Raw genomic sequence first — 19010 nt, 5'->3', positions numbered from 1 at the left:
GGATGTAAAATTCCATTTAACTGATCAACTGGGCTGAAGTGCCCATGTCCACGGTGGGCTTTGCTGGGCTGGAGCAGCCTCCCGCGGTTAACCAGAGCCAGTAAGCATCACCTCTTAAACGTGATGCTTACCAGTTAAGCTTTCACATCCCTAACTAAAGCACAGTTCTTCATGCCCACAATTTCACCATCAGAACATCAACCAATAAAGTACTCCAGCTAGCACAACACCACCATTAAACACTGCAGTCTAGCTTTGGTGTCCAACAGCAGTACTCTGCTCTGGCTCTAAGGTCATGTGCACAGTGTGTGGACCACCTGCAACAGGGTTTTGAAGTGCACTTCACTCCATACCTGGTTCCAAGCCAGTTACAAGTGTAGGCTCCATAATGTGGTGGGGAATTGAAAGAGATGCTAGAATTGCTTGAATGCAGAAATGTTCTTCCCCACATTCACAGGATGGAAACAGAGTGATATTCTCCTCAAAGTACTATAAAAAGGTAGATTTACAAACCTAAAATACCAAAGGTGGTCATTATAACAGAGTTGAAACTCAATCCAGAAAACTGGTTCTCTCATGTATAATAGCATATCCTCAATCAGAATACAGAGGACTTCATCTCTCCACCTCAGAGGGACTGGTATTTTCAGTCTAAACATTATTGGATCACAAACTGCAGGAGTCATGAATGCTTCCCCTGCCCTACCTCTGCAATTTGCATTCGGTTAGATTATAAACATAGTCCTTAAACCCTTCTATAGTCTATTCCTTAGTCACTTCAACACCTGATTATCAATCTAGAAACCTGAGCTACTACAGGTGGTAGCCTACTTGGCCAGCAGCATATATTGCCATGGACATATGACACCAGTACTGCAGGATCTGTGCTGGCTGACTAGCTGTTACTTCCAAGTAAAATTAAAGCTAAATTTTAAGCTCCTAAAGGCTTTGGACCAGCACACTTAAAAAACAGCATGGGAGGGTGTGACAAAGCGGGGATTGTATTCACACCGTCATGTTGTATGTGATCTCTACTGTCCTGTGCTGCACTGTTGTAACTGGGTGTACGCGCACCTCAGTTTCCCAAGGCACTGCACCCGTGCCCGTGCCCAGCTGTGGATGGGAGTTTTGGGTGTGACTCTCACTGAGGGGGAGGGCTGCCCAGTCTGTCCCCAGCATGTACACAATAGCTCAGACTCTCTTTTAACCTGAGCCTAGGTGCAGGGTGCAACCAGATAACACCTTTTGCCAGGAAAGGGGACAAAGGAGGAGGCGGGGCTGCCTGCAGGCTGGGACCAGTTGCTGGGCGTGTGAGTGAGTCTAAGCTATTTTAGGATTCAAGGAGGGGGCCTAGGGCCCCTATCCCCAAGACAGATTTTACTAACTACGCCTGGTTCCTGTGCTAACAAGTCTGAGTTATGAGTTATCCCTGTGAACCAATAAACCTTCTGTTCTACCTGTTGGCAGGGCTATCCAAAAAAAGGCCTTAATTTTACAACTTTTATTAAGGCTACTGTTAAAAAAAAATGTATTTAGTACAGAAACTCTCCCAACCTGTGTATGCCAGGGTGTCATGCTTGGATTATCTACAAACAAAACTTCTGCTTAAGGGTTATATAATACATATAATATGTAATTAGCAGGGCTCAACAAATAATGTAATCTACTTGCCCGTGGCGAGCAGATTACACCCCGGAAGAGCCGGCGCAGAGCGATCTGCGCATGCGCAGAACCGCGCAGGGCTCACTGCCGCTTGGCGAGCCCTGGTAATCAGCAACAATAGAAATATAGGTGTGCAAGTTTAATAATACTGTTTGGATATCATGAAATGTTATACAAACATAACCTAGATGGTTGACTTTCATGGCACATTGCAAAGTTTATCTGTTTACTCAAACTTTCAGAGGTGTTGCAGGGAGCAGCCTGATGGGAGTTTATGGCAGTGGGGTAAAAGAGTTTTATGGGGAGCTACTGGTGGATAAACTTGCCTGAGCAGCTACTAAGGCAACACATGGTTAATAAGTACCATTGAAGTCAACAGTGTTATTTACATATCTAAGTTTTTGCAGGATTGCCGGCTCTTTAGTATCTGAATTGGCATTTTACAAGTTTCACCATAAATCTCTAACAATGTTTGTCTCTCCACAGCTCCATTCCCTAACCAAGTGGCTCTTTATTTTTGAAAAACTGAAAGCCACTGGGGGAAGAGAGTGTTCCTAACAAAGTTCAGGTATAATATAGTACAATGAAAGCAAGCAACAGACAATAGTTTATACCTTCAAGTCAGAGATGTGGTTCTTGACGTAAAATTCCATTATCCAATTAAGTAGTTAAATGTTATGTTAACCAATTAAGCCGGGGGCTGCGCCAACCAGAGCAGTTCCCCACCTGCAGCATAGTGGGCCTGGCCAGAGTGGCTCCCAGTAGCCGCCTGTGGTGCATCACAGATGTGAGGCCTCTCCCAGGCGCTGGTTAACCAGTAACAGGTAAGCATCACCCTTACTTATGCTTACTGTTGTTCACATCCTTACTCTTCAATATATTTAACACTCACAAAACACCCTGTAAATGGAGATAAGTACTGTGGGTTTGAAGACTTCTGAATGAATGAACAAATATTTCATCCATATAAATTATACTGGAGAAGCAGAACAAAAGAAAACTTGCTGGACGGACAAGAGATGACCTATCAGGAGAATTTTTACTATGAATATCCACACAATTTCTAAACCTAGATAGGGTGATCAGAGAGAACCTTTTTTAATCCACATAGGTATTGCATCTGATGTAATAAATAGGAGGTATACATACCCTCGGTCCCAATGTAACAAGAATCAAAATAGAGCTCCTGGAACAAACACAGAACACAGTAATAAAATTTTCCTCCCTTAGATGCAGTCCAAAAGGTACCATGTGGCCCTTGGAGAGTCAAATGCTGCTGAGAAACTGGTCCATCCACCACCTCCCTCACCTTTTGAGGTTACCTTTCCTGCTGCTCTCTAAATGAGCAAAGCAGAGACTCAGGAATGTGAAGATAAAGCGAGGCAGCTCTCTCAAACAGATCTCTTTGTAATGGAGTCTAGTGCTGTTGCCTAACTCCTAGCCTATTAGAAAGGCAGATAGCAAATGCAACCAAAGGTTCAAAGCCACACATGGGGCAAGGCTGAATAACCCCTGAGAGGGAAGAGGATGCTGACACAGGTGCTCTCTCCAGCCTCAGCGCCTGAGTTTTACTTTCTCAACCAGCCTCTATTTTCTTTCTTTTGCAGCCTAAACCAGGGGGCTTTTTAGGGTCGGAGGTCACTGACACACAAAAAACCAGTCAGGGACTGGACACAAGTGAGAAACAAAAAAATAACCCCCCCCCCTCAGCAGCACGGGCTCCCCACTGCTGGGGGCAACGCCGAGCCTTGGGAACGGGATGCAGAGAAGCCCCCACCCTGCCGTGTCTGCCAACGATACCCCTTGCCCGGGGGTGTGAGCTCCCTCGGGTTCGGAGACAGCCCGCCTTCCCCTCACCCCGGCCCCAGCCGAGCGCAGCCTGCCCCGCTCCGGGAGGCGGCCCGCGCCGGCCGGGCAGGGAGGGGGGAGGGTCCCCGCAGCCGTGCCCGCGGGGGGGGGGGGGGGGCAGCCCGATGCGGGGCCGCGCACATGCCGGGCGGCCCGTCCCGCACTCACCTAGGGCCGGGCTGGGTGCGCGGGGCAGGGCGCTCCCCGGGGCCTGGCGGCGTGTGCGCGGGGCGCGGCCTCTCCCGCGGGGTGCCTCTGGGGGGGCGGGCGCGGTCACTGCGCAGCCTGAGGAGAGGGGCGGCGGCGCGGGCTCCGGGCGCTTCGGCTTCGCGGCTCCCTTATTGTCTCCCCTCCCCCCCCTTTCCCGGCGCGCGCGCGCGCTCCCCCTCCCTTCCTCCCTCCCTTCTCCGCGCCCTGCGTTCCAGGGCAGGAACCCCCGTCACCGGGCTTCCACCAATCAACGGCGTCCGCGTTGTGACGTCGGCGGAGCGTTCACTTCCCGCCGAACCGCACGCGAGGGGGGTTGTACGGCAGCCACCCGCTTCCGCCCGCGTGACGCAGAGGGGCGGGTTGGCTGGCGCGCGCCTCCTCCTGCCCGTCCGCACTTGGCCGCAGGCGCGCGGCCCCCTAATGGCCCGGGAAGGGGCTTTGCTCTTTGCAGGGCAGCAGCACGAGCCACGAGCTGTGGGGATCGTTCCAACCCAATGAGCAGGAGCGACTAGGGAAAATGCCACGAGCTCCTGCAGGGATCGTTCCAGATAGTGGCACTGGACCAGGGGAGATGGGAACGGGCAAAACAATAGGCAGTGGGAGTGGGACAGGAGGTCTGTAGCTCGGGACTGGGGGAGGAATTTGCAGTCTTGTGGTCAAGGGAGCCCTGCTGGCTGTACTTGCAACCCACAAAAGGGCAGTATCTGTGTTTCAGAAGTAGCAATTCTTCGCCTAATTAAAAATATATATATATATTTTGCGAACTAGATTCAGCTTTGAAACCTGTGATGTATACGTAAAATTCCTTTTGGGAAAAAAGAGCCCAAGAAAAAAGGTCTTGTGGATGCAGAGCAAGGTAAATAGCAAGTCAGGATATGTTTATAAAATAATGTAAACCACAAAAACATAAAGAGAGGAACCAGGAAACAATATATCCCCTGGGGATAGGAAGCAATTGAACAAGAAGCAGCTAGCTATTTGTCAAGAACATAATGGCCTTGCATTTTACAGTTTACACTAGGCTTTTCTAACCTATCTATCACCACCAGAGTATTTAGTTGCCAAACACAAATTTATTCACAAATTATCCTTTTCTTTCTTCTACGTCTTGGTCCAGCCGCTGGTGCATAGACAAACTATTTTACCCCCATTAGCAATCTTTCCATTAGAGAATGTCTCAGTTATCAGAAAGGAAAAAATGGGAAATGAGCGATTTGGTGTCATGCTCTGAAAACATGCAGATTCATTCTGAGCTGTTGTGAGCAATTGCACGGTTAAAAGCTCTCACCCAAAAGCCGAATGGTCCTTGTCAGCTTGTAGCAAACCTCTCCCTGCACAGGAACTGTAGCTGCGTGGCAAAGTAGCCCAGGACACTCACCGATAGGTGGAACTGCTGGCCTGGGGCACACAGGCAAACTCCAGTCCCGCCCCCTAATCATCATCAGGGTCCATGTGAACCTTAAAGAGGCAGTACATCAATCGCATAACCAAACGCTTTTTATTTCCTATTGCAAATGTGGAAGTTAGTGTTCAGTGTGAAGATCCATATAAATTATTTTAAAAAGACTTTTAGAGTACTCCTATCAAAGTTGTACACACACTATTTCTAGCACAATGAAAATAGATAGCCTGGAGTATCATATCACTATTAAGAAATCCATTTATTGATTTTAGATGTATTGCTACTGCAGTGTTTGGCTGTCAAACCACAATAATAGGGCAATCGTATAATCTAGTCACTTAGATTTATTATTAAATTATTTATTAAAATATCTAAAATACAATAAAAATGAAGAACGAAATAGGACGCTGTCATCTGGATAGGCAAATCAGAGTATGAATCAGTTACTTCTGATCCCATCTGCATACAAAGGAATACAGGTACTTAGAAAGTTGATGGGGAAATTAAATTACATCAGTCCTGCAAATCTTTAAATTGAATCAAAACCAGTAAGAATTATATATATATATATATATATATATATATACACACACACACACATATATATATACATATATATATATACATCAACTTTTAAGTACTAACTTCCACTATCTTAAGAAGGGAAATATAGTTATTTTAAATAACCTTTTTCATAGATGGTGGTTTTTTAAACAAGAGTTGGCAGATTAGTGGAATAGAAAGGTTTGAGATGTCATCTTAACTTGATTTGTGTCTTCCTTGCATAGATGGTTTTGAAATCTGCTGGAATCTAGTTCTGGCCTATCTCTTTCTAGATAACAGGATGGTTTTCTCTTCTTCCTCTGTAATCTAAATAAAAGTAAATATAGATATGTGAACCTCCTTAGCTACCTGGTCTGGTCACCACTTGAAGGAGGATGCTTCCCTTGAGGAAGAGTGGTACTGCACAATGGAAGAATTCAAAATGGACTGAAAGTCCTCAGACTCTTGGGGGGTGGGGGAGGAGGAGAAGTAAAGACTTCTACTGGAATTACATAAAACTGCTCTATGTAATAATCATAGGTTTAAATTAGGAGTAAAATATCTCCTGGCTATGAGCAATGCCAAATGACTAGAAGTTTCAGCTTATAAGAGAAATCTAAATGAAATTTCAAGATAACAACTGGGATAATTCTGTAACCCTCAACCAGACCTCCAGGCAAAACTAAAACACTTAGGCTGTGTCTACATTGGCATGATTTTGCGCAAAAGCACCTGCTTTTGCACAAAAACATGCTGCCTGTCTACACTGATGGGGAGTTCTTGCGCAAGAACACTGACGTTCTAATATGTGAAATCAGTGCTTCTTGCACAAGAACTATGATGCTCCCGCTCAGGAATAATCCCTCTTGCGCAACTGTTCTTGCGCAAGAGGCCAGTGTAGATGGGCAACATGAATTTCTTCCACAAGAAAGTCCGATAGCTAAAATGGCCATCGGAGCTTTCTTGCGCAAGAGAGCGTCTACACTGGCACGGATGCTTTTGCACAAAAGCACATCTCTTGCGCAAAAGCACATGCCAGTGTAGACGCTCTCTTATGCAAATGCTTTAACGCAAAAACTCTTGCGTTAAAAGTATTTGCGCAAAATCTTGCCAATGTAGACATAGCCTTAGTCCGCGTCTACACAGCAGGCAGTTATTTCAAAATAATGTCGAAATACTGTCAAGCTGAAGGACTTCTTACTCCGACTCCTGTAATCCTCATTGTACAAAGAGTAAGAAAAGTCGGAGGAAGAGTGCTCTATTTCATGGACTTGTGTTGGTGGAATAGAGCACTTACAACTCTAACACCACGAGAGGCATAGGGGTTTAATGTTGGTGTAGTAAGGGTGTTGCAGCAACTCTGTAGATACTTCTTTATTCCCTCAGTTGTTGGCTGTCATTCTTGTCAATTTCACGCTGTCTACAGGAGCCCTGAAATTAACAACAAAGTGTGGTAGGCTTGTTGCTGTGAACCCAGCAGTGGTCCCCAACCTTTTGGGGCTGCTGGGCGCCCAGGAGCAGGGCCGCTCATGCGCCATGCGTCCTGCGTCCGGGGGCGGGGCCACACATGCGCCACGCGCCTGGGGACAGAGCCGCACCTGCACCATGTGTCCAGGGCAGGGGACATGCATGCGCCATGCGCCCGGGGCGCAAGAATGGCTTGGGCCGGTCCTGGTCACTTGGCGGGTGCACATAAATGCCCCGGTGGGTGCTATGGCGGGAACCACCACCCTAGCTCATAGCTCAGGCATTCCCTGGGGCTTTCTTTCGCTGCACTGCCCCTTTTAGGTTGGCGGAAGTGGTGAGGTTGTGCACCACTAAGAGAAGGAGCATAATGTGGACATGGAAAACAGCAGTAATTACTTGGTAGCTGTAAGTTGACCTAAGATAGGTCCATGTAAGTTTGTAAGGTAGACATGCCCTGAGGCTCCATGGCTGTGTCTAGACTGCATCCCTTTTCCGTAAAAGAGATGCAAATTAGACACATCGCAATTGCAAATGAAGCGGGGATTTAAATCCCCCCCGCTTCATTTGCATAAACATGGCTGCCACTTTTTTCCAGCTCGGATCTAAGGGGTCTTTCGGAAAAGGCTTTATTTTCTGAAAGATCCCCGTCTAGACTGGCGCTTTTTTCTGACAAAGCTCCAAGCCGGAAAAAAGCGGCAGCCATGTTTATGCAAATGAAGCGGGGGGGATTTAAATCCCCGCTTCATTTGCAATTGCGATGTGTCTAATTTGCATCTATTTTACGGAAAAGGGATGCAGTCTAGACACAGCCCCCATGTGTGTGGAGTGAGTGAATGGGGAGGCTCAGATGCTCTGTGCGTGTTGGTCTATGTGTGTGTAGCATTGATCAGGCTGAAGTCAGGCATGGAGTGGCAGGTCAGCCACTGTGTGGTGGCTAAGGTGGGAGCACAGGCTCTGTGTGGGTTAGTGATGGGGAAGGCTTGGTTGTGGTGTTGGGAATAGAGGAGTTCAGGGACCAGTGGGGCTTGTGAGCTATGCATGTTAAGGGTAGGTGGGAGCTGTGGGTGGCTCTTAGGAGCTGTTTGTGTTGCTGGTGGAGGGGGTCTCAGGAGCTGTGTGCATTGAGATGGGGAGGGGACTCAGGAGCTGTTCATGTTGAGGTGGAGAAGAGTTCAGGGGTTGTATATGTTAGGATGAGCGGAACTCAAGGGCAGGGGGCTCAGGAGCACTGTGTGTTGAGGTGGAGGGGGGTTCAGGAGCAGTGCGTGATGGGGTGAGGGGGCTCACAGACAGGAGGGTTCGGGGGGGACTCGGGGACGGGGGCGGTGCATGATGGGGTGGAATAGGCGTAGGGACTGGGGGGGCTCGGGAATGGGGGAGCAGTGCGTGATGGGGGCTGCGGGCAGGCGCTCAGGGACTGGGGGGGTGCGTGATGGGGTGGGGGGCTCAGGGACCAGGGGGCAGTGTGTGATGGGGTGGGGGGCTCAGGGACCGGGGGGGCAGTGTGTGATGGGGTGGGGGGCTCAGGGACCGGGGGGGCAGTGTGTGATGGGGTGGGGGGCTCAGGGTCCAGGGGGCAGTGTTTGATGGGGTGGGGGGCTCAGGGACCGGGGGGGCAGTGTGTGATGGGGTGGGGGGCTCAGGGACCAGGGGGCAGTGTGTGATGGGGTGGGGGGCTCAGGGACCGGGGGGGCAGTGTGTGATGGGGTGGGGGGCTCAGGGTCCAGGGGGCAGTGTTTGATGGGGTGGGGGGCTCAGGGACCGGGGGGGCAGTGTGTGATGGGGTGGGGGGCTCAGGGACCGGGGGGGGGCTCAGGGACCAGGGGGCAGTGCGTGATGGAGTGGGGGGCTCAGGGACCGGGGGGGCTCAGGGACCGGGGGGGGCAGTGCGTGATCGGGTGGGGGGGGGCTCGGGGCGGTGCGTGACGGGGTGGGGGGGGGCTCGGGGCGGGGGGCGGTGCGTGACGGGGGGGCGGGCGCTCAGGGACCGGGGGGGGGGCTCGGGGCGGTGCGTGACGGGGTGGGGGGGGCTCGGGGCGGGGGGCGGTGCGTGACGGGGGGGCGGGCGCTCAGGGACCGGGGGGGGGGGGCTCGGGGCGGTGCGTGACGGGGGCGGGCGCTCGGGGGCCGGGGCGAGGCGGGGCCCTGCCCCCACAGCGCTGCCCGCGGGCAGGCCGGGCCGAGCGCGGCTGTCAGGCCCCGGCCCCGCCTCGCTCGCCCTCTGAGCGGCCACGTCGCTGCCACGTCCCGGCGCAGGCGCCGCGGCTGCTTCCGGCGCGGGCGGCGGGTGCAGCCGGGAGCGGCCCGCACTCGCCAGCGCGGCGCGACCCCGGCCCGGGCCGCCATGAACTTCCTGCGGGGCGTCATGGGCGGCCAGAGCGCCGGGGCCCAGCCCTCGGGGGCCGACACGGTGAGTCGGGCCGGGCGGGGTTGGTCAGTGGCGCCCCCGCCCCCAGTGTGCTCTGCGCCGGGCACCGAACAGCCTCCGTGTGCTCGGCCTCCGGGCCTGGCCCAAAGCAGCGGGCTGCACCGGCTGTGCCTGGGCCGCCCAGTGTGTCCGGAAAATCAGCCGCTTTGCCGGAAAAACTTGCCGGCTGCCTACACCGGCCGCTTGAATTTCCACAGCAGCACCCACGCGCGCCTGTCCGCTTGTCAGTGCTGCTTGCGGACATGCCCTGCTGCGCCCCTTCGGGCAAAAGGGCCAGTGTAGACAGCTCAGATTTGTTTTCCACAAAAAAGCCCCAATTGTGAAAACGGCGATCAGGGCTTTTTTGGCGGAAAAGCGCGTCTAGATTGGTACGGCCGCTTTTCACAAAAAGTGCTTTGGCACGGATGCTTTTCCGCAAATCTAGACGCTCTGTTCCAGAAATGCTCTTAACGGAAATCTTTTCCATTAAAAGCATTTCCGGAAAATCATGTCAGTCTAGACGTAGCCATTGTGTTTATATTCTCAACCAGTGGTGGGCAATAACCAGCCCATGGTTTGCAAGGGTTCGCCCCTAGCGCTTTATTTACCTGCGCCCCCAAAGGTACGGCTGCTTGAAACTCCCATTGGCTGCGAACGCTGTTGCTGGCCAACAGGAGCTGCGGGAAGCAGTGTGCCAGTCCACACCACTTCCCATAGCTCCCATGGGCTGGGAATGGCAATCCAGGATCAATGGGAACTTCAAATAGCCGAACCTGCAGAGGTGCAGATAAGTGATGTAGCGGTGGGCTGCCGGTATCTAGCCCTGGTGAATGGCTCTGGCTTACTGCCCCTCTCTGTTATAGAGCAAAGTGAAGTCGCCCTTATTTAGTTACCATAAAAGTTCATTGCTTGAGTGATTAGTTCTTGGAAGTAGGAGTTAAAAAGGTATCAGTTCCCTTTTCTTTAAAACCAGAAAGTAATAAAAAGAAAGATTGTACAGGCCTTGATCCCAATAAGGTGGTTGATTTTTGTGGAGCAATAACTTCTTCCACATCTGAGGGTATGTCTACATGCTTGCACCCTCTTTCGATAGAGGGATGCAAATGAAGACTTTCGAAATTGCAAATGAAGTTGGGATTTAAATATCCTGTGCTTCATTTGCATAATCACATTATGGTGCTATTTCGAAATACAAAACACAGTGTAGATGCGGTTATTTCGGGAGAACACTCTTCCGAAATAACTGTTAAACCTCATTTTATGAGGAATAAGAGTTATTTTGGAAGAAGGGTGTTTTTCCAAAATAACTGCATCTTCACTGTGTTTTATATTTCGAAATAGCACCATAATGTGATTATGCAAATGAAGCGTGGGATATTTAAATCCCAGCTTCATTTGCAATTTCGAATGTCTTCATTTGCATCCCTCCCTCGAAAGAGGGTGCAAATGTAGACATACCCTGACTTTTGTAACAGCTGATACCTGTTTCATAGGAAAAGTTATTTACAGTGTGATTTAGAAGTTCTTCTTTACCCATTTAAAATATAGCTTCGCTTTGTCCCTTGTCATGTGTATTCCTCTTGGCTATTTCCTAGCAGCTTTCACAGAGCAATATTTCAGCTAAAGAAATTGCTATTTTTTTCTTGAGAGATGTTTACAATACACATCAGCATTTATAAACAAGCCTAACTTTAAATTTCAGCAGTTAAAGCTTTGGTTACTTCACCTTTTTTAAAAACCAACTCCCTAGTATAGTAGGGCCCAACCTAGTGCTACAGGATATAAATGTTTGGCCATATCTAGACCCTCAGGAAAGTTAAGACAAATAACTAAAAACAGTAAGTCTGTGTGCATAAGTTAAAGCATGTTAATCCCTTACATGTGTGCTGACATTCAGGAATAAATTGTCCTTAGTTCATGGTAATCTTATTTTCCTCCAAGACTTGTGGCCATGACCCTAAATAATAGCTCTGGTGGTGTGTGGTCAGACCTTTATATGGGTAGAGAGGGTGATAGGACAGCCCTTTTATTAATTAAGAAGTGCCTGTCCTTGAGCAATCCTAAAGACATAAGTAGCTGAGATGCAAAACGGCCAGTTTCCACTCAGTTGAACTGTAGCCACTATAGAGATAGCTGTGGCAAAAATAGGCTAAAGGTGATGAAGCTTTCTGAAGGCCTGTCTTCACTACCTGCTGGATCAAAAGTCGGAGATCTATCTCGCGGGGGTCGAAAGATGTGATAAATCAACTGCTGAATGCTCACCCGTCAACTCTGGTGCTCCACCAAAACGAGAAGAGTAAGCAAAGTCGATGGGAGAGCTTCAGCTGTTGACTTACCACTGTAAAGATACTGCAGTAAATTGACCTAGGTACATCGACTTCAGCTACGTTATTCACACATATGAAGTTGCATAATTTAGGTCAATGGCCCATGGTAGTATAGACAAGACTTTAGTAATACTCCAATTTCTGTTTGCATTGCAATGAAAGTTAAAATATCAAATGCACTTGTAATAGCCTTTTAAAATATATTAGTTGAATAAAATGACCAAACTGTCTTCCAGTTCCCAGCTGTTGAAATTTGTACTAGAAACTAGGCACTAGGGCTATGTTTACACTGCATGGAGGCTCTTGTGCAGGAAAGTTCACAGAATGGCCATCAGAGCACCTGTGCTTTTTCCCAGAGGGGTTTCTTGTGCAAGAAACCTTTCTGGAGTGTCCTCACTTGCCTTTTTGCGCAATAACTGTAGTGCAAAAGGGCGTTATGCCTCGTAGAAGGAGGTTTACCTACACCGGCAAAAGCCCTCTGTTCTCCGTTTTACTGCTGATCTACTTGTACAAAAACGCATTTGAGTTGTGGATGCTCCGCAGGTTTTTGCGCAAAACCAGTCGTTTTTCTGTAAAAACCTTGCAGTGTAGATGTAACCTAAAAGAATACTAGGTAACTGACGAATTGATGTCGAAAAAGAAATGACAAATTATCAAGGTGGACAATTGCCTGCACAAAAACAGATTGGGCGAATGCTAGCAGTGAAAGGGGAGTAGTAAATGCAAACTCCATCATAAAGATTGAAAACTGTAATTAAAACAGTGCGGCTACGTCTACACTGGCCCCTCTTCCGGAAGGGGCATGTAAATTTCAATAGTCGTCGTAGGGAAATCCGCGGGGGATTTAAATATCCCCCGCGGCATTTAAATAAAAATGTCCGCCGCTTTTTTCCGGCTTTTAAAAAAGACTGGCCCCGATCCTCCGGAAAAAGCGCCCTTTTCCGGAGGCTCTTATTCTTACTTCAGTAAGACAGTACATTGTTATAACAAGACTGATGTATAAAACTTGGTGTAAAATGCCTTTGACCGGTGAAACATGTTGAAGTTTTTTCAAACAAAAAGCTTTATTGTAATCTGGCAATTGATGTTTTCAATTCACCTCTAGGTCAAAAAAGCTCAAATCCCCACACTTTTCTTCTGATGTAAACACTCCGTAGATAGAGCTTGTTAGTTTTAAATCTCAGACTCTGAGCACTTTTCTGAAGAGAAAAATTGTTTCTTAAAAGTTGGCTTCCAAAGGATGCATTGAAAAAACAATCAGCCCATTGGACTTGTGTCCTTTATTGCTGTATTGACACACAAAGAGGGTTTTAAAAGCTCCCGTAAGCCTTTGTCTTATCACAGATTTGAACCAGTGTAGCACTGCCCCTTTCAGGACACTCATACATTTTAGATATATCGTTTGTTCATTTTACTGAAGGTAATTCCTTGCCAACTTAAATCAGAAATATATTACATAAACTCAGTTTAAATGCCAGCAATTCATCCAGCACAAAAGTTTTGATCTGGTATCTTGTTCTTTACTTTAAATGTCACTTACTTTCAGGGACTAAAAGTTGTCCTACGTACATTTGAGGTTTACATGGCAGCTGTGTTGGTCTGCTGTGACTGTGAAAAGGGCTTCTTGCTCGACCTCTTCTAGCTAAAGTCTGTCTCTGAATGTGTAAGGATCTAGTCAGCCAAGAGCGGCAGCTTTAGATGCATGTATTTCATACATGCACTTATCCACGGTCTGAATAATCAATGTACTGAGTTCCATCAGCACCGTCATGAATTGCTATTCTCTGGATAATGCACTGAGATGAGACTTGGATTGTGGGGAAGCAAAGCTTCCATCAGTATCCAGCCAAGCAGGTTCTTCAGCTCGCTTAGTGAGCCAAAGCAGGATTTTGTGACGCAAGCTAATCCAAGAGGGAAGAACTTACTGACCAGAGTAATGCTTGTTCTCCACAAAGCTCTGTTAACCTTCCCTCTGCAATGGCTCAGAGAGAGAGAGCGAACTAAGAGATGGTTTACATGGAAAAATTAGGGTGGGTACAGGATTGAATGTGGGACAAGTACCTTTGTGTGATTTGTAGCCAGCGCTGCTTACAAGAGTTCTGTGGGTGCTTGGCTGGGTACATATATTCTGGCTGGTTATGAAGATCACAGTACCATAATAATTCTTGCCTGACTAAAAAAAGAGGATGGTTCTTAGTTACTAAGGGAAAAGTACCAACCATAATGTCACTGGGGCTGGATGAGCGTACTACTGTCTTGTTCCCTCTTAAATAACAAGACTTTTGCTAAAGTTGTACAAGTCCATCACAATATCTGATTGAAAGGAGAGTCAAGCTCTCCCATGTGTTTATAAAATAGGCATATCTTTGCTTTACACCATGAGCGGATGATCAGGTTTATGGTTGTTGGTTTTTGTGCAAGTGTGCCTACATAAATATAATTGCAGCAGTGAAAATACTTTGCTCTATACACTGTATCAGCCCTGGTGCAAAAAGTCACTACACGAACAAGGCCAACAATCCAATGAGAGCTTTCTGTATTCTGTAACAAAACACAGGTTGAACTTCTCTAGTCCAGCATCCTCAGAACCTGACTGGTGCTAAACCAGAGAATCTTCCAGACCATGGAAGGTCGATATTGTCTAGCAGCATTGCCACACTGCCACTGCTTAGTGGGCTGTTAGAGGACATTTGGGAGTACATTAGAGCTAAATAACAGCACAGAACACTGACAGCTAGGTCTGATGACTGTAAACCAACTTTATGGGACCACAAGCAACTTGGCCACACCAATGAAAAGTGGACATCCAGAAACTAAAATCATTCCGGGTGACGGATGTTTCTGGGCCAGAGAGTTCTGGGCTAGAGAGGTTCAACTGCATCACCTCTGCAGCTACTTCTCTCTGTGCATGTGCTGAGATCTAGAACATCACAGAGGCTCCTGGTGTACAGAGACTGGCTTTAGGGAAGGCTGAATGCTGGTTAGTGGTCACTAAAGGTAATTTTTAGCCTGGTTGGGAGTTAATTTATTGTTCACCTGTATGTGAAGATTCAAGTGCAATGGGGTAGAAGGAACTGGCATGTTCAGCAGAGTTTCTAAAATGAAATGTTCTGTTAGAAATCTTTACTGGTTCTGACTTTGCTTCTTGGTGAACTTTGAGTTCACGCTTGGTCTCACTCTACATTTTTGTTTCAGTCACTATATTCTGTTTTCCAAGGAGTCTGATCTGCAATAATTTGCCATCTAAGGTTTCACGTCCGTTTTTTGAGCTGATGGCTTTGGAGGATCTTGTGTTTCCTGTACAATTACTGTTACTGAATCTCTTTTGATGCAACTATTTGTTTTTATAGATTCAGAAACTCTGTGACCGTGTAGCTTCATCTACTTTATTGGATGATCGAAGGGATGCTGTACGTGCTCTTAAATCATTATCAAAGGTACGTGGTGGTGTTGCTTTCTATAGCGCTATAAATGTATACAGTTCTTTTTGTAGCTCTCTGTTTAGAAGTACTATTTGCAGTTTGCACAATATTTTTAATTTCATTTTAATACTCCTCTTACTCTTTTATTTTCTGGATAGAAATATCGCCTGGAAGTGGGGTTTCAGGCTATGGAACATCTTATCCATGTTCTCCAGACAGACCGGTAAGAACATTCTGACATCTAAAAATGAACTAAAATCTGCAATTTTCCTGAAACCATACCCTGTTGGGTTTTTTTTTAGATCTCTAATTAATGTGAACAAAATGCTAAGTTTTATTAGCAACTTTCCTGTCCAATTACATATTTGTTAATTTTAAAATATGTAAAATGAGTCAGGTTTGGGTGACTAACAAATCAGATTTAGTGATATTATTAGATTAAATAATCAAGTATATTTATGCTAACAAATGTGCTAGGGATGAGATATTGTCTCTGAGGGTTGGCAGCTTCCCTGCAGAAACATATTGTACAGGGCTAGGAAACGAGTAGTGGTGAGCAAGACTCTGCTGGCCCTACTGGTGTGGCTGCTGTCCTAGAATGCAGTGACACTGTCCAGTCAACACTTAAGATCTGTCAAGCCAGACATTTACCAAAACCAATACCAGTAAATGTTTCCATTTTTTTACTTCAATGGCCATAGCAATCGGTTGGTATAATGTTCTTTGCTTGGTCTGCAATCTACACATGAGCACCCATCTGGCAATCTGAAAGTGAAACTGATCGGATGTTGCCTATCAGCAGAGCAGAACTGGCTATTCTGTTTTCACTATGGAAGCTGAAGGCAAAGCAGAATTTCAGCCACAAATGGTGAAAATTCACTTTATTTTTTTTAAAATCCCTTTAGTTTTACATGAGCAGATAGTTTAAATTTGCTCCTCTTTCCAAAGAACTCTGAAGAGGGGGGGTCCCCCTGAGTGCCATTGGGTCACCTCTCTTTTCCAGTCACCAGAAGGGGCCTTTTTAAGGGTTAGTGAAAGGACATGGACATGCAGTGTTCTCAGTAAGATGATGACACTTACTGTGTCTGTTTCACTTGTGGTGCACAATGCAATTCAACACTTCAGCCAATGCCTACGTGAGATTAGGACATGGATGAAAGCGAGCTTCTGAGGGTCAATCCAGACAAGACAGTGTCCACCAGTGATTACTTGGTCCATAATTAGTGGGCTTATTTTAAGCCTTGTTGCTGTTGTTTAGCAATGAGCTTCTTACCCTCCATGTCTGGTAGAAGATTTCTGCCTTTACTTTCTTATGTGTCCCTGGCTATTGTTACCTGTGATTTTGTTTCCTCAAAATTAGGCTAGTATCAGAGGGGTAGCCGTGTTAGTCTGAATCTGCAAAAACAACGAGAAGTCCTGTGGCACCTTGTAAACTAACAGATTTATTGGAGCATGACCGGTCTACACAGGAGATCCACTTCCTGGACACTACAGTGCAAATAAGTGATGGTCACATAAACATCACCCTATACTGAAAACCTACTGACTGCTATGCCTACCTACATGCCTCCAGCTTCCGTCCTGGACACACCTCACGATCCATTGTCTACAGCCAAGCACTAAGGTACAACTGCATTTGCTCCAACTCCTCAGACAGAGACAAACACCTACAAGATCTTCACCAAACATTTCCGAAGCTACAATACCCACCTGAGGAAGTGAGGAAACAGATTGACAGAGCCAGACATGTACCCAGAAGTCTCCTGCTACAAGACAGACCCAGCAAAGAAAATAACACCACCACTGGCCATCACCTACAGTCCCCAGTTAAAACCTCTCCAACACATCATCAGTGATCTACAACCCATCCTGGACAATGATCCCTCACTCACACACCTTGGTAGGTAGGCCAGACCTTGTCCACAGACAACCCGCCAACCTGAAGCAAATTCTCACGAGCAACTATACACCACAGTACAGTAACTCCAACTCAGGAACCAATCCCTGCAACAAACCTCGGTGCCAACTCTGCCCACATATCTACACCAGTGACACCATCACAGGACCTCACCACATCAGCCACACCATCACAGGCTCATTCACCTGCACATCTACAATGTAATCTATGCCATCATGTGCCAGCAATGCCCCTCTGCTATATACATCGGCCAAACTGGACAGTCCCTACGTAAAAGAATAAACAGACACAGATCAGATATCACGAATGGTAATGTTCAAAAACCTGTAGGAGAGCACTTCAATCTCCCTGGACACACAGTAGCAGATTTAAAAGTAGCCATCCTGCAACAAAAAAAACTTTAAAAACAGACTTCACAGAGAAACTGCGGAGCTATAATTCATCTGCAAATCTGACACTATCATTTTAGGATTAAACAAAGACTGTGAATGGCTAGCCAACTACAAAAGCAGTTTCTCCTCCCTTGGTCTTCACACCTCCACATCAGCTGCTAGAAGGGGGCCTTCTCCTCCCTGACTGAATTGAGCTCGTTATCTCTAACCTTTCTCTTGACTGGAACTCTTTTCTTATGCCAGTTTATTTATACCTGCCTCTGGAATTTCTACTACATGCATCTGACGAAGTGGGTCTTTGCCCACGAAAGCTCATGCTCCAATAAATCTGTTAGTATATAAGGTGCCACAGGATTTCTCGTGGTTTTTTTTTCCTCTCCTCAAAATTAGACAATTGTAGTGCTCCCGATATTGGTCTACACCTTAATAAAACCATTCAAAGACTGAAGCTTATTGCTGGTAGCATGTGACACTGTTGCTTTAGGATCTGTACTGGTTGTCCATTGGACTCACAGTAGAGTTCAAGGTGTTGAGTATGATGGATAAAGCCCTAAATGCCCTGAGACTGTCTTACCAGAGGGATTGCCTCTTTCCCTGTGTCATACTGCCATAGCAGTGGTCTGTGGGGACAGTCAAACTGTATCACCATTACAAAAGAGGCTGTTGTCAGGATGTTCATGTAAGTGTTTTGAGGCTCTGGACTTGCTCTGCACTTGGGTCTGAAATAGCATAACCTTTCAAGCAACACTGCAAAAGCAACAGGTGTTTGATGGGGTTTTTGGAGAGAGCGGATGGTCAGCGTCTCACAACTTTGAAGTAGGAAAAAGAGTCCAGCTAGCTGAGTTCCTGGTGAAATTCTTCTGCTTCTAGAACAGTGACGGGCAACATATGGGCTGCGGGCCACATACAGCCCATCGGTATTCTTTGTGTGGCCCACAAGACATTTTCTTTACCGGTGCTCAAGTGCATAGTTGCCCGACTCCTTTGGTTTGTGTCTGTGTAGGTTTTTTCCTTCCAGTATTGCTAAAATGACACGCCTAAAGCAAGGGCACATGAAATGAGGTGCATGCTGATTGCACACACCATTGACTGAGAGAGCCATGCGCTCCCTCTACATCCAATCAGAGCATTGCTACGGTTCAGTCGGCACACCCCGCAAATTCTAGCTACCTTATCCTGGGAGCCCATCTTGGTGACGACAATCTTGCAGCCCACTGAGATGGCAGGTAGCTCATGCAGCCCACTTACTAGCCTAGGTTGCTCATCACTGTTCTGGAACTTTGTGTTGTGTTACCTATAGCCTTGGAAAAATGTCCCTTTATTTTATATCTAAATATGTTTCCAGCATGTAGTACAAAATCGTAATGTCCAAGATTTTAAGTTTTGCAATCTCCATGAAATACGCTGATATT

At 47.0% G+C, this 19010-nt stretch overlaps 2 protein-coding genes across 7 annotated transcripts in view; one reads left to right on the top strand and one right to left on the bottom strand.

The window, feature by feature from the left end:
- G3BP2 (G3BP stress granule assembly factor 2) overlaps positions 1–3913 on the bottom strand; it is a 47954-nt gene extending 44041 nt beyond the window's left edge. For 2 of the 3 annotated variants that reach the window (XM_075929353.1, XM_075929354.1), the window contains exon 1: positions 3679–3913. The gene's annotated coding sequence lies outside the window, so the exon portion shown is untranslated. Of the gene's footprint in view, positions 1–2811; positions 2849–3678 lie in introns of all 3 variants that reach the window. The other variant, XM_075929355.1, reaches the window with a different exon arrangement.
- Positions 3914–9283: 5370 nt separating this feature from the next.
- USO1 (USO1 vesicle transport factor) overlaps positions 9284–19010 on the top strand; it is a 56710-nt gene continuing 46983 nt past the window's right edge. For 2 of the 4 annotated variants that reach the window (XM_075929350.1, XM_075929349.1), the window contains exons 1-3: positions 9284–9542; positions 15217–15303; positions 15447–15511. In XM_075929350.1, coding sequence (XP_075785465.1) covers positions 9477–9542; positions 15217–15303; positions 15447–15511 — 218 coding nt within the window. In that variant the 5' untranslated portion in view covers positions 9284–9476. The remainder of the gene's footprint in view (positions 9543–15216; positions 15304–15446; positions 15512–19010) is intronic. The other 2 variants (XM_075929352.1, XM_075929351.1) reach the window with 1 other exon arrangement.

The sequence above is a fragment of the Pelodiscus sinensis genome, chromosome 5 (genome assembly GCF_049634645.1).
Source record: "Pelodiscus sinensis isolate JC-2024 chromosome 5, ASM4963464v1, whole genome shotgun sequence".
NCBI classification, from domain to species: Eukaryota; Metazoa; Chordata; order Testudines; family Trionychidae; genus Pelodiscus; species Pelodiscus sinensis.
The sequence above is the reverse complement of the archived record's forward strand: the minus strand, read 5'-3'. Positions and strand labels throughout refer to the sequence as shown.